The sequence below is a fragment of the Chiloscyllium punctatum genome, chromosome 8, assembly GCF_047496795.1.
Source record: "Chiloscyllium punctatum isolate Juve2018m chromosome 8, sChiPun1.3, whole genome shotgun sequence".
NCBI classification, from domain to species: Eukaryota; Metazoa; Chordata; class Chondrichthyes; order Orectolobiformes; family Hemiscylliidae; genus Chiloscyllium; species Chiloscyllium punctatum.
The window spans coordinates 76257225-76273236 of record NC_092746.1 but is presented as its reverse complement, the minus strand read 5'-3'; the positions used below and the strand labels follow the sequence as shown (position 1 = coordinate 76273236).

Genomic DNA, 16012 nt, shown 5'->3' with positions numbered 1-16012 from the left:
TTTACCAGGATGCTGCCTGGACTGGAGGGCTTATCTTATGAAGAGAGGTTGACTGAGCTTGGACTTTTTTCATTGGAGAAAAGGAGGAGGACAGGGGTCCTAATTGAAATATACAAGTTAATGAGAGGCATAGATAGAGTCGATAGCCAGAGACTATTTCCCAGGGCAGAAATGGCTAACATGAGGGGTCATAGTTGAAAATAGTTATATCTTCAGAGACCAATGGCCCTCTGAGAGAGAACATTTCTCTTCATTTCTGTCTTAAATATGAAATCCTGATATCCTTTACTTTTAAACAATGTCCAATAATTCCAATATCTCCCAAATGTCTTTTAGCAACCACTGTATCAAGTCACCTCAGAATCTTAAATGCTTCAATAAAATCACCTCTATTCTTAATGCCAATGGACACAGGCCCAAACTACTCAACCTTTCTTCCTGAAACAACCCCATCTTCCCCAGTGACGGCAAGCAGAGGGGCAGCCGGGAAGGAGAACAGTGAGTATAAATACTCACCCTTTAACACCAACGGTCATTTGAGTGGGAGCAGCGGCCGAGTAAAAGCGAACCCGGGAGACTTTTCACCGCAGAGAGCGGCGCGGGCTGGGCGGAAGTGAGGTTGGAGTGCAGAGCTGGTCGGGAAGGTAAGTGATTAGTATTTGAGTGGGTGTGTTCTCAGAAGGGAAAGGGGGAGAAGGAGGAGAGCGCTAGTTATAGGAGACTCTATAGTTAGAGGGACGGACAGGCGGTTCTGTGGACATGGGCGAGACTCTCGGTAGGTTTGTTGCCTCCCGGGTGCCAGGGTCCGACACGTCTTGGACCGTGTCTTCAGAATCCTTAAGGGGAAGGGTGTGCAGCCAGAAGTCGTGGTACACATTGGCACCAATGACATAGGTAGGAAGAGGGGTGGGGAGGTCATTCAAGAGCTCAGGGAGTTAGGCTGGAAACTAAAAGCTAGGACAGACAGAGTCGTCATCTCTGGGTTGTTGCCGGTGCCACGTGACAGTGAGGCAAGGAATAGGGAGAGAGTGCAGTTGAACACGTGGCTGCAAGGATGGTGTAGGAGGGAGGGCTTCAGGTATTTGGACAATTGGACTGCATTCTGGGGAAGGTGGGACCTGTACAAGCAGGACGGGTTGCACCTGAACCAGAAGGGCACCAATATCCTGGGGGGTAGGTTTGCTAGCACTCTTCGGGGGGGTTTAAACTAATTTGGCAGGGGGATGGGATCCGGACTTGTAGTCCAGCAAGTAAGCTAGCTGTGTGTCAGGATGTCCAAGACTGTAGGGAGGCTGTGGAGAAGGTAGCACTGACAGGGAATACTTGCGGACACAGAGATGGGCTCAAGTGCGTATACTTCAACGCAAAGAGTATCAGAAATAAGGTGGGTGAACTTAAGGCGTGGATCGGTACCTGGGACTACGATGTTGTGGCCATCACGGAAACGTGGATAGATGAGGGACAGGAATGGCTGTTGGAGGTTCCTGGTTACAGATCTTTCAGTAAGACTAGGGAGGGTGGTAAAAAAGGAGGGAGGGTGGCATTGCTAATTAGGAATGGTATAATGGCTGCAGAAAGGCAGTTTGAGGGGGATCTGCCTTTGGAGGTAGTATGAGCTGAAGTCAGAAATAGGAAAGGTGCAGTCACCTTGTTGGGTGTTTACTATAACCCCCCAAATAGCAGCAGAGATGTGGAGAAACAGATTGGGAAACAGATTTTGGAAAGGTGCAGAAGCCACAGGGTCATAGTCATGGGCGACTTCAACTTCCCAAATATTGATTGGAAGCTCATTAGATCAAGTAGATTGGATGGGGCGGTGTTTGTGCAGTGTGTCCAGGAAGCTTTTCTAACTCAGTATGTAGATTGTCCAACCAGAGGGGAGGCCATATTGGATTTGGTACTCGGTAATGAACTGGGACAAGTGATGGGCTTGTTAGTGGGCGAACATTTTGGTGATGGTGACCACAATTCTGTGACTTTCACCTTGGTTTATGGAGAGAGATAGGTGCGCATAACAAGGTAGATTTTACAATTGGGGAAGGGAAATTATGATGCTGTAAGACAGGATTTGAGGAGCATAAATTGGGAGCATAGGCTGTCAGGGAAGGATGTGGTGGAAATGTGGAACTTTTTCAAGGAGCAGATACGACGTGTCCTTGATATGTATGTACCTATCAGGCAGGAAAGAAATGGTCGTGTGAGGGAGCCTTGGTTGACGAGGGAGGTTGAATGTCTAGTAAAGAGGAAGAAGGAGGCTTACATAAGGGTGAGGAACCAGGGTTCAGACAGAGCAGTGGAGGGATACAGGATAGCCAGAAGGGACCTGAAGAAAGGGATTAGGAGAGCTAAGAGAGGGCATGAAAAATCCCTGGCGGATAGGATCAAGGATAACGACAAGGCATTTTATGCGTATGTGAGAAACCTGAGAATGATGAGAACGAGGGTAGGTCCGATCAAGGACAGTAGTGGGAGATTGTGTATTGAATCGGAAGAGATAGGAGAGGTCTTGAACAAGTACTTCTCATCAGTATTTACGAACGAGAGGGACCGTATTGTTGAAGAGGAGAGTGTGAAACGGACTGGTAAGCTAGAAGAGATACTTGTTAGGAAGGAAGATGTGTTGGACATTTTGAACAACTTGAGGATAGACAAGTCCCCCGGGCCTGACGAGATATATCCTAGGATTATGTGGGAAGCAAGAGAGGAAATTGCAGTACCGTTGGCAATGATCTTCTCGTCTTCACTGTCAACGGGGGTGGTACCAGGGGACTGGAGAGTAGCGAATGTTGTGCCCCTGTTCAAAAAAGGGAATAGGGATAACCCCGGGAATTACAGGCCAGTTAGTCTTACTTCTGTGGTAGGCAAAGTAATGGAAAGGGTACTGAGGGATAGGATTTATGAGTATCTGGAAAGACAGATTAGGGACAGCCAGCACGGATTTGTGAAGGGTAGGTATTGCCTTACAAGTCTTATTGAATTCTTCGAGGAGGTGACCAAGCATGTGGATGAGGGTAGAGCAGTGGATGTCGTGTACATGGATTTTAGTAAGGCATTTGATAAGGTTCCCCATGGTAGGCTTATGCGGAAAGTCAGGAGGCATGGGATAGAGGGAAATTTGGCCAGTTGGATAGAAAACTGGCTAACCGGTCGAAGTCAGAGCGTGGTGGTAGATGGTAAATATTCAGCCTGGAGCCCAGTTACAAGTGGAGTTCAGCAGGGATCAGTTCTGGGTCCTCTGCTGTTTGTAACTTTTATTAATGACTTGGATGAGGGAGTCGAAGGGTGGGTCAGTAAACTTGCAGATGATACGAAGATAGGTGGCGTTGTGGACAGTGAGGAGGGCATTTGTCGTTTGCAAAGGGACTTAGATATGATGCAGAGCTGGGCTGAGGAGTGGCAGATGGACTTCAACCCTGCCAAGTGTGAGGTTGTCCATTTTGGAAGAACAAATAAGAATGCGGAATACAGAGTTAATGGTAGGGTTCTTAGTCAGGTGGAGGAACAGAGGGATCTTGGGGTCTATGTACATAGATCTTTGAAAGTTGCCACTCAGGTGGATAGAGTTTGTAAGAAGGCCTATGGTGTATTATCGTTCATTAGCAGAGGGATTGAATTCAAGAGTCGTGAAGTGATGTTGCAGCTGTACAGGACTTTGGTTAGGCCACAGTTGGAGTACTGTGTGCAGTTCTGGTCGCCTCACTTTAGGAAAGATGTGGAAGCTTTGGAGAGGGTGCAGAGAAGATTTACCAGGATGTTGCCTGGAATGGAGAATAGGTTGTACGAGGATAGGTTGAGAGTTCTAGGCCTTTTCTCATTGGAACGGCGAAGGATGAGGGGTGACTTGATAGAGGTTTATAAGATGATCAGGGGAATAGATAGAGTAGACAGTCAGAAACTTTTTCCCTGGGTACAACAGAGTGTTACAAGGGGACATAAATTTACGGTGAAGGGTGGAAGGTATAGGGGAGATGTCAGGGGTGGGTTCTTTACCCAGAGAGTGGTGGGGGCATAGAATGCGCTGCCCGTGGAAGTGGTAGAGTCAGAATCATTGGCGACCTTTAAGCGGCATTTGGATAGGTACATGGATGGGTGCTTAATCTAGGATAGAAGTTCGGCACAACATCGTGGGCCGAAGGGCCTGTTCTGTGCTGTATTGTTCTATGTTCTATGTTCTATGTTCCCAGAAATCAGATGAATGGACATCCTCAAGGGTATCACTACAACTATATCCTTTCTGAAATCAAGAGCCCAAAATCAAACACAGTACTCCCAATGTGCTTTTTGGACTGTGGACAACTCACCATCCCTAAGAGGGAAATTGATGTACAATGAATAAGCCAGACTCACGGTCATCATGTGCTGTGGGGAGTGTTGAGGCAACATTGATCAATAATAGGACTTCTGTCGCTCAGTGGATCCTAGTACCTAGTTGGATGGGAGGGGTAGGGTGAATGAGGGTAGATTTTAAAAGTTATGCAGGGAGGACAAGGATGTTACTATCTTCAGGGAGAATGGGGTGCCCTGATGTGCAAAGGGCATCCTCTAGTACCACCTCTTCCTTCCCACACTTTTAAAAATTAATTTTGTTTTGTAAAGGAGGTGCCTGTGTTGGAATGGGGTGGACAAAGTTAAAAATCACACAACACCAAGTTATAGTCCAGCAGGTTTATTTGGAAGTACTAGCTTTCAGAGCACTGCTCCTTTGTCAGGTAGCTAGTGGGGCAAGATCATAAAACACAGAATTTATAACACAAGGTCATAGTGTCATGCAATTGATGTGATACATTGAACAAACCTAGACTGCTGTTAAGTCTTTCATTTTTTTAGAATGGATTGCAGGTTTCAGTTCATTAATGTGTAACTCCCAGAACTTCTTAAGTTATCTCAGGAATGTGACTTGAAAGAAGTTTTGGGATTTACATATTAATTAATCGAAACTCGCAACCCACTCTAAATGATTAAAGACTTAACAGCATTTTAGATGTGTTCAATAAATTGCATCAGTTGTAAAATACTTTAATATTTTACTATAAATTCTGTGTCTTATGATCCTGCCCCAGTAGCTTGTACTTCCAAATAAACCTGTTGGGCTATAACCTGGTGTTGTGTGATTTTTAATTTTGTTTTGAAAAATGTCTGCCCACTTGGCTCTTCACTGTTTGTTTATATATGTTAAGACCTTCCCTACACCTCCACTTCTCACCTTTAAAGAACCACCAAACCTTAAACAGATCATTGTCCACAGCAAACTGCCCAGCCTTCAGGATAACATCAACCACGACACCGTACAACCCTATCATGGCAACCACTGCAGGATGTGTCAGAGTGTTGACATGGAGACCACCATTACACTTGGGTGCACCACCCACCACGTACACGGCAAGTACTCATGTGACTTGGCCAACATTGTCTATCTCATACGCTGCAGCCAAGGATGTTCCGAGGCATGGTACATTGGCGAGACCAAGCAGATGCTGCGACAATGGATGAATGGACACCGCACAACAATCACCAGGTAAGGGTGTTCCCTCCTAGTTAGTGAACAATTCAGCGGTCTGGGACATTCGGCCTCAGACCTTCGGGTGACCATCCTTCAAGGTGGACTTCAGGACAGGCAATGATGCAGAGTGGCTGTGCAGAGATTGATACGGGATGGCCTCAACTGGGACCTTGGGTTCATGTCACACCACAGGTGACCCCTCTCTCACACACAGACACACACTCTTATATACTCACACAATCACACGGACCCTCTCTCACACACAAATTCCCTCTCATACCCTCACACATACACCTCCCACATTCACACCCACACATGCACCCTCTCACAGGCTTATGCCCCATCACACTCGCACACACGCAAACACACACTCTCTCACGTGCACTCACACTCACATGCACACACTCACATGCACACACTCACTCTGTCTTTCTCTCCTGCACATGCACACATATATAAGTTTATGGAGTGAACGTGTATTTGCAGAATTATATTAGTAGATACATTCTATTTTGCTCAAAAATTGCAGAACCTGAAAGCAGTCAATGCAGTCAATGAATCCATGTAATATTTGTAAATTCCACTTTGGAAATAGACTCAAGATTGGTCTGACTCACACCTTTAAGGCAATGTCCGAGCTGCGATGTCACGTTTTGTTATAAAACCTTAAATTATCTTGAGAATGTGACTTAAAAGAATTTCTGGGATTTACATATTAAAGAACAGAAACCAGCAAATCCATTCTAAAATATGAAAGCCTTAACAATCTAGATTTGTTCACTGTATCATTGTATCACTGTAATATTTTGCTATAAATTCTTAGGCATCGCTTCACAACCACCTGATGAAGGAGCAGTGCTCGGAAAGCTAATGCTTCCAAATAAACCTGTTGGATTATAACCTGGTGTTGTGTGATTTTTAACTTTGTTCATCCCAGTCCAACTCCGGCTCCTCCAAATGTTTACATGTAGTGAATGGTGTTCTCTGTGTTATGGAATCAGATTGGAGGGGTTGGGAGAGTTTGGTGGGAAGGTGGTGGGCTGATCACCCCAACAAAACATGCCCACCCCAACGAAAACACTTTCAGTGTGACCATGTAAAATCTAGTTAGTCTAGAACTGTAGCAAACTTCCCCACTTTTATACTCCATGTCGCTTGTAATAATCAACAATGGTCCATTTGCTATGCCACAGAAACTATTAAAGGAACAAGGAGATACTCTCTTGAAGCAGTTGAAGAGACAGGTGGCAGAGAGAGAGTTCTAGACTGGCTAGATTTTACATGGTCACTCTGAAGGTGTTTTCGTTGGGGTGGGCATGTTTTGTTGGGGTGACCAGCCCACCACCTTCCCACCAAACTCTCCCAACCCTCCAATCTGATTCCGTAACACAGAGAACACCATTCACTACATGTAAACATGATTTGGAGGAGCTGGTGTTGGACTGGGATGAACAAAGTTAAAAATCACACAACACCAGGTTATAATCCAACAGGTTTATTTGGAAGCATTAGCTTTCCGAGCACTGCTCCTTCATCAGGTGGTTGTGAAGCGATGCCTAAGAATTTCATAGCAAAATATTACAGTGATACAATGATACAGTGAACAAATCTAGATTGTTAAGGCTTTCATCTTTTAGAATGGATTTGCTGGTTTCTGTTCTTTAATATGTAAATCCCAGAGAGAGAGAAAAAAAGACTATAACAGTGGGATTAATCTTAATTGCTCCAGGAAACAAATCAGCACAGACGCAATGGACTAAAGAGCATCTCAATGTGTTTGAAGGTTCTGCTATTAAAAACAAATGAAAAGGCAGAGGCAGCCCACATATTTCCATCCTACTGTTATGCTATTGTAATTTGTTTAGGTTCCTCCATGACATACATCATTCACAACTAAATGTTGACAGATAAGGAATATTAAGGTTTCACTAAATTGAGAGATTAAAAGGACAGAAGGTCCAAAGAAAGCTCTACGGAACAGCTTGTCTGGTTTGCCTTGCTGTTAACACAAGACAGCACCTTACCTCCATTTACCAGCCTTTTTGGCAGCTAGACCAAGACTAGCCATTCACAGCAAGAAGTTTCGATGTGAACTCACACCTTTGTGCCATGATGCATCAAAAACATAACTAATCATTACATTAATATTCTATCATGTTTAATATAATTTTTATTAGCAAATACATGCATTTCATAATTCTACAACAATGCAGAAACAATAAGGATAAGCCTTATTGCTGTGGAATATGCTTGGCCATGAGATTCAAATTTCAAACTGGTCCAAGTCTTGCAACTGCATTATTGCTTGCCAAGTACATGGTTTCAGATAGCCATACTACACAACAATATTTGTTCTATGGTCATGGTGCAACCTATGTAAAGAAAGGCAAGACTGAATACGAATTATGCAAATAGTCTTTTAGACAGCATGCAGATTTAGATGAGATGCAGCAATGGAACTGTACCCAAAAAATGCCATTTAACATAGGCAAATGAAACCTCTTAAACTTGGATAGGGCAGCTTCAAGCAGAGATCCATTATATGGAGTTGAATGAGGGAAAGATTTACAGATTTTATTATGCATGCTTCTTTGAAGGTTAGTGTTGTTAGATTCTTATGAAATGAGTAGGGTAACCATCAAACCACAAGACCATAAGAAATAGGAACTGGAGTAGGTCATTTGGCCCCTTGAGCCTGCTCTGTCATTCAATAAGATCATGGTTGATCTGACATTCCTCACATCCACTTTCCTGCATTTTCCTGAAACCCTTGTTCCCTAATGATCAGGAATCTAACTGTCTCAGCCTTAAATATACACAAGGATATTGCTCCCACAGCTCTCTGTGACAAGGAGTTCCAAAGATGTGCAATCCTCTGAGAGAAGAGGTTCTTCCTCAGCTCAGTCTTAAATTGGCACATCTTAATTCTGAGATTGCTTGAAGACTCTCCCAGCAGGGAAAACATCCTCTCAACATTTACCCTGCCAAAACCTTTAAGAATCATATACGTTTCAATGAGATCACTTTTAATTCTTCTAAACTATTAAAGGAACAAGGAGATACTCTTTTGAAGCAAATGAAGAGACAAGATGGCACAGAGAGAAAGAGAGAGAGCGAGAGAGAAAGAGACAGAGAGACAGAGAGAGAGAGAGAGAGAGAGAGAGAGAGAGAGAGAGAGATAGAGAGAGAGGAGTCCCAGCCTGTTTAGCCTTTGCACATAAGACAACTCCCCCATTCCAGGGATCACGTTAATGAATATTCTCTGAACTGTCCACAATAACATGATATCTTTCCTTAAATACGGGGACTAAAACTTCTAACAGTACTCCAGATGTGGTCTCACAAGCACCTTATGCAGTTTCAGACAGACTTTTCAACTCTTATACTCCAACCACCCCACCCCCCCAACTTGAAATAACAGCCAATGTTCCATCAGTCTGCCTGATTACCTGCTGCACCTGTGTGCGAGCTTTCTGGGTTTCATGTACAAGTAACCCCCAAGTCCCTTTGTGCTGCAGCTTTCTGCAGTTCTTCTCCATTCAAATAGTTGTTTTGTTCTCCCTTCCAAATTGAATAACTTCACATTTTTCCATTTGCAAACTTTTTGTCGACTTACTTAACCTCTCAATATCTCTCTGTAAATTATTTGTATCCCCTCTCGTAACTTGCCTTTCCACCTATTTTTGTGTCATCTGCAAATTTGGCTACAGTACATTCACTGCCTTCCTACAAGTCATTAATTTATTTTGTGTTAGGATGAATTGCGGGAATAAATATGTCCATATCATGAATACATTGCACAGTTCCAGTACCTTGCATGTTGGGCCTGTAAAAGATTCAAAGTAGGTCACCAGGCTGACACAAAAATAAAAACAAAATACTGCACCTACTGGAGCTCTGAAATAAAAAGTATTGGAGAAGTCTGGCAACTTCTGTTCAGAGAGAAAAGAGTTCACATTCCAAGTCCAGCTATTTTTTAATACAGTGACAATGTTCTGAGGAAGTGTCTGAATGGACTCAAAATGTGAACTTTGTTTCTTTCTCCTTGGGTGAGTTTCTCTAGCACTTTCTCTTTTCATCACGAGTTTGAAATCCCAGTAACTGAAACAGGATAAAAGAACTGAGTGCTTTACTCTTGAAAAACATTGACTTCATGTTAATAATTGAAGTCACTAAAATACAACATGGATTTGATTTTCTCCAAGTGGAAAGGCTATATGAGCTAGGCATTTTTCGGAGCATCAGAGGACTTACGTGTAAGAACACAGACCTAGGTTCGAGACTGTGGGATGCTTCTTACCACACAGAATCATTAACGTCTGCCAGCAGTTGCAATGATGTGGATGTGCAGGTGTTGGACAAGGTCATAACTCACATGACACCAGGTTATAATCCCCAATAGCTTTATTTGAAAACTTTATCTTTCAGAGCGCTGCTCCTTCATATTTCTCTACCACCTGATGAAGGAGCGTTGCTCCGAAAGCTAGTGTTTTCAAATAAACCGGTTGGATTACAACCAGTCGAAAGGAGTAGGATTTTCTGCAAATGTTCAAATAGGGTATGAAAGAGTTCATAAGAGTGAAAAAGTATCTGTGTATAGAAGGTAGCTTTTGTAGCTGTTGTTGTGTCACTTGGTCACAGCACTCTCCTGGGAAGTGGTTAACTACTTTCAATGTTCACAGAAAAATTCCCAGAGGTTTTTTCTCCTAAATTTGCTGAAAGGTTTTCTTCCCTCTCTTTTCCCTTTTCCCAGGAGGTAGCAGAGTGGGGGAGGGGTGACAATATGGAGAAGTTTACATCATACCAGGATGGAACACAATCAATCGATCAGTTAGTCTTTGCCAAAGCTCTTTCGTGAGATTGCTTTTTCATAATGTGAAAAATGTTATGAAATTCTACATTATAGATAAATTATTCTCCCAAAGACCAAGCCACCCAGATTATTCCAACTGACAAATATCCTGCCAGTCCAAATCTCACATCCTCAGTGGGGCAAAATCAGATAAGAATTACTTCCTGTGGTGTCGCATTTATTCGAGATGTACTGTGACCATTTTTTTGTGCATAACGTATGACTGAAATTTGCCTCAGCTGGAACCCACACGGAGTCTACATTGACTTGTGACCTTCATCAATCACTTCCCTTTAGAGGAAACTATTTGTTACATTCCATTTACAAAAGTTTAAAAGGCACTCTCGGGTCTGTTCACAGCATTTAGCCTAGTTTCCCTCGAGGCAATTACAAGTGCTGACTCAATATTCATTCACCCAGAAAGCTATCCAGAAAGATACAAGATCACCAGAAGCAAACAACATTTTACTCTGGTAGCAGTGGATTTGATGTGTCAAATTTACTCTGAAATTGGTGAGATATCAATTTGCAATAAATACTATAACCAAGGGGAATTATGGGTGCCAAATGCCACCTTAAGGGGATGGTTTCTTTTGGTGCTGTTCAGAACGGCACAGAATACATCCATGTTGCTCACGCAGCTTCAGTAATTCACTTAAATGACTTTAACAAACTGTGTGTACACTATGGTACATAGGAGCACAATACGCGCTAAAATATACGATGGACTGCATGATCAATATATTATTTTTCCATGAAACATGCAATCACTGTTTTGAAAATTACTGTGTACATAATACAGTAGTTGGTTCTGAAAATTGGTTTCAAATGAAACCCTTGGAAAGTTCTTCCTAACGCCAATTATACTTCATTTTATAAATTAACAAACCTATATGAGGGCATGTTCTCCATACCTTTCAAAATGAACGTTTCGTTACCTCCATGTCAGAGAAATCCCACTAGCTGCCTCTTCCATTCTGGCATTTAATCAACATAATTTCTTTTGCCCATTCCATAACTCTCGAAATACACATCAACAGATTCTCAGCGCAAGGCCTTGGTGGCCCCAGAGATGCTGTAATTTATCTTAGAAGATCAGAAAAGCATTCACCATTGCACATTTTTTACTAATCATTTTCATGTGTTCTTCAGCACCCTACATAGCACGCATCAGCTGCTATTATAAAATGGAATTGGGTAAGAAATGAAACAATTACTTTAATTTCTGCAAATAATCCTTCTTATGCTTTACTTGCAAACATTTTGATCTGATCTGCAGTATTTGTTTTTCTAATTTGTTTTCAAAAATCAGGTTTAATGCAGTAGAACTTTATATTTTTTATGGCACTGGTTACCCATGAATCTCAGACTCTGGAATGGGTCACAATCAAGCGCTTTGCAGCCTTGACATTAAACATTTCACTTCTGACATGAAACAAGTTGACATAGCTATAAAATCTCAACATTACACAAAATGGCAACATCCCCAGGTCAAATATCAATTGGTAAAACAAATTGTACAATGTCAGAGTGCAAAATCATTTTTTCTGTCATCATCACTTCCTTACCATGACACCAAGGTCTCGGATCCCAAAAGCTGGCAGCTTTTATTTGCTGGGTTTATGATTGAAGGGTTCAGGAGTAGTTGTGCATCCACAGTAACAACAGGCCTAGCCCTGTATGTGAAGAATAAAGATCTTAGAGTCTCTGTCAAAGGAAACCTTGATAGGTTGCAAAAGACATCTCATTCAATACACAGTCAAGACAGTAATGGATTCATTGATACTTTTGCTGCTTTTCTTTCAAAGTTCATCGTTTTCCATCTGATAGGAAAAAGTGCAACAATGTCAGGTTTAGACAACAAAATTGTCTTGGAAAATGTAAATAAAACTTCTTTTTTACCAAAATAACAACTCTGAATTTGTCCCAACTGTTCATTAGCTAAGTGCAAAAGGCACATGTTTTGTGTGTCGATATGGTGGACTATGTCTGATGCACACAGAGACACACGAGGTGTGCAGGAATCTGGAATATGAGACACTTATAGAGATGCCAATGGTTGTTGGAGGTAGCAATGAGATGGGGGGATGGGGTCGTGACATTTAGTGTAGAACAATATCAGTGGAGAGAATGGGAAATTGACAACAACGGCTGAATAGACTGTTTCCAGGAGGAATGGGATGAGATTAAAAGAGATGGGGATGGCAGAGTGGGATGGAACGAGTTGGTGATGAATGGAAATGGGAAGCATTTGAGAAGAATGGAGTGGATAGAATGTGTAGTGACTATAATGAGGTCAACCAGACAGATCTCATAGAATATGAGCTCCCTGATTAGAGCCATTAATCTGGTCCAATCAAGGAGCCCTGGCTAACAGATAAAAGAGGAGTGTTGGAGATTCTGGCATCCTGAGCACCGACTCTGTAGAGGCTGTCAAAAACTTTTCACGTGTACGTAAAGGTTGGCTTGGTGACAGGATATTGGCCTCTGTGGAGCTATTCCAGTATGAGTGGGGGGTAGTTGAGCTAATTAAGCTGGTTAGGAGTGGCAAAATAGTGGGGGACAATTTCTTGATTAACGCTATTCTGAAAGTTCTTGGTGCTAAAAATGGCAATTCACTAGATTTGAATGATAAAAGATTTTAGAAAGGTTGGTCAAGTGAATTAAAAAATTGCATCAGCAGTAATTCTATAGACAAAGAGGATATTTATATTCTTCAGGGTTTCAACACAGTCTAACTCAAATAAATAGACCTCTGCATAGACTCAGACATAGGAAGGAGAAATTATGATCTTGTTACAAATTAGAAGCCTAAACAAAGTTGTCATGCAGCAAGATTGATCATTAGGAAGCTGCTATCTTTGATGATCTTTACGCGTGGGGACACCTCCCACCTTGTACATGGCAGGTACTCTTGTGACTCAGCCAATGTTGTCTATCTTATATGTTGCAGGCAAGGATGCCCGGAGGCATGGTACATTAGGGAGCAAAGGCTACAATAACGGGCACTGCACAACTATTATCAGACAGGAGTGTTCCCTCCCAGTTAGGTAACACTTCAGTGATCCAGGACATTTGACCTCGGACCTTCGGGTGACCATCCTCCAAGGTGGACTTTGGGACAGGCAGCAGCAAAAAGTGGCTGAGTAGAGGCTGATAGCTAAGTTCGGTACCCACAGGGAGGGCCTCAACTGGGACCTTGGGTTCATGTCACATTACAGGTGACCACCATTGCACTATACACACACACAGATACTCCTACACACTCTCACTCTCACACACACACACACACAGGCACTCCTATACACACAGACACACATATACACAGATGCGCACAGACACCCACACACATCCTTACAGACACACACACTCCCACACTCACACATGCACCCCCTCACAGACTTAAGACACTCTACACTCACTACACACACACATACACTTTCTCACACTCACAGCCCCCAACCCAGACACACACACACACACACATGCACACATATATTTTGTGGGGTGAATTTGTACTTTCAGGGTTACATTGTACTTTGCTCAAAAACTGCATGCATTCATGTAGACCTCTGACCTCAAAAACTGCATGAATTAATGTAAAACTCCGTTATCTCACTTTTTAGATTAGAATCAATCTAAACATCATGGCATAGACAGAGAACACAGGGGACTAACACCTTCAACATATTGTCTAGCTATCACCATTGTTAACAGCTAACCTGAGAATGCAACTTTTTAAAAAAGGTTTTGTGATTTACACATGAAAGAAGTGAAACAATCATGGCATTCAAACAGATGAAAGACTTAACAGACAATCAATTTTTCAATGTTTAATTTCAGTTACATCACACTGTAAATTTTTGCTATAAATTCTGCGTGTTAGGATTGAGCCCTCCACAATCACCTGATGAAAGAGCGATGCTCCGAAAGCTAGTGTGCTTCCAATGAAACCTGTTGGACTATAACATGATGTTATGTGATTTTTAACTTTGTACACCCCAGTCCAACACCGGCATCTCCAAATCATCTTTAATGACTACTGAAATTTTCAATTTCAAGGTAACAGAATGTTGGTGAGGGCACTACTGTTGATGTGGCACACCTGGATGCCCAGTAGGTATTTGATAAAATGCCACACAGTAGACGTGTGAGCAAAGTCATACCTTGGGCAATAAAAAACAATATGTATACAGAATTAGCTGAGTGCCAGGAAAGAGAGAGTAGCTGATCATGGATAATGTCTTTTGGAGTGCAGAACGATTTGTAGCAAGGTGGGTGTTGGGACCCCAGCTCTTCCTGACAAATTTAAACGATCTAGCCCTTGATGAACAGAGTACAATATCAGGGAATTGAGTCCGTGATTAAGAAAGCGAATGCAATGTTGTCATTTATCTCAAGAGGGTTGGAATATAAAAGCACCATTGTGCTACTGAGACTTTATAAAGTTCTGGTTCGGCCCCATTTGGAGTACTGTGTCCAGTTTTGGTCCCCACACCTCAGGAAGGACATACTGGCACTGGAGCGTGTCCAGTGGAGATTCACACGGATGATCCCTGGAATGGTAGGTCTAACATATGAGGAACGGCTGAGAATCCTGGGATTGTATTCATTGGAGTTTAGAAGATTAAGGGGAGATCAAATAGAAACTTACAAGATAATACATGGCTTGGAGAGGGTGGACGCTAGGAAATTGTTTCCATTAGGCGAGGAGACTAGGACCCGTGGACACGGCCTTAGAATTAGAGGGGGTAAATTCAGAACAGAAATGCGGAGACATTTCTTCAGCCAGAGAGTGGTGGGCCTGTGGAATTCATTGCCGCAGAGTGCAGTGGAGGCTGGGACGCTAAATGTCTTCAAGGCAGAGATTGATAAATTCTTGATGTCACAAGGAATTAAGGGCTTCGGGGAGAATGCGGGTAAGTAGAGTTGAAATGCCCATCAGCCATGATTGAATGGCGGAGTGGACTCGATGGGCCGAATGGCCTTACCTCCGCTCCTATGTCTTATGGTCTTATGGTCTAATTGAGGGCAATGATGAGCTGGCCCGGAGAGCAATTGAATCTTGGGGTCAGATCAACCATGATGTTATTGATTGTCAAGTGGGCTTGAGGAGCCTACTCCATTACATTTTAAGTTATTTGGTCAATCCTTCAAATAGGTAACACCTAATAATTTTAGTCACCTACCTGTAAAGTGCAACTTTACTTGCTCCAAAGGCACCAACCACCAAGTCTGTGAAAAGACGATAATTCCATTAGTGTCTGAGAAAAATGGGAGATTATGATTTTATGTACTTTCTGGCCTTAAGCAGTATATTTTTTCTTTTTGATCACAACATGCACACATTGCTGGCCAGGCTAGTAATTACTTCCCAACCCTAATTGACCTTGTGAAGGTGGAAGTGAATTTTGAACTACTGCAGTCCATGGCAGTAAGTAACCCCTCAATGCTGTTATAAAGGAAATTCTTGCAGTAATATACTATATTCAAAATTGAAAAGGTGCAAAATTTTACCTGAAAGTAAATTTGGTAAATCAGCTAAATGTGGTGAGCACTTTGAAGTAATTGAACTGGACAGCAGTGACATGGGTAAGGTTGTCTGGGAGAGATTTAATGCTAAATTTCCTCTAATTTCTGCTAACCTTATGTAGTCTGCC

At 42.5% G+C, this 16012-nt stretch overlaps 1 protein-coding gene across 1 annotated transcript in view; it reads right to left on the bottom strand.

The window, feature by feature from the left end:
- Positions 1-16012, bottom strand: part of itga8 (integrin, alpha 8) — a 219569-nt gene that overhangs the window by 116615 nt on the left and 86942 nt on the right. The window contains exons 14-15 of the mRNA XM_072575823.1: positions 15542-15587; positions 11921-12028 (exon numbers count right to left, since the gene is read on the bottom strand). Of these exons, the coding sequence (XP_072431924.1) occupies positions 11921-12028; positions 15542-15587 (154 nt within the window). The remainder of the gene's footprint in view (positions 1-11920; positions 12029-15541; positions 15588-16012) is intronic.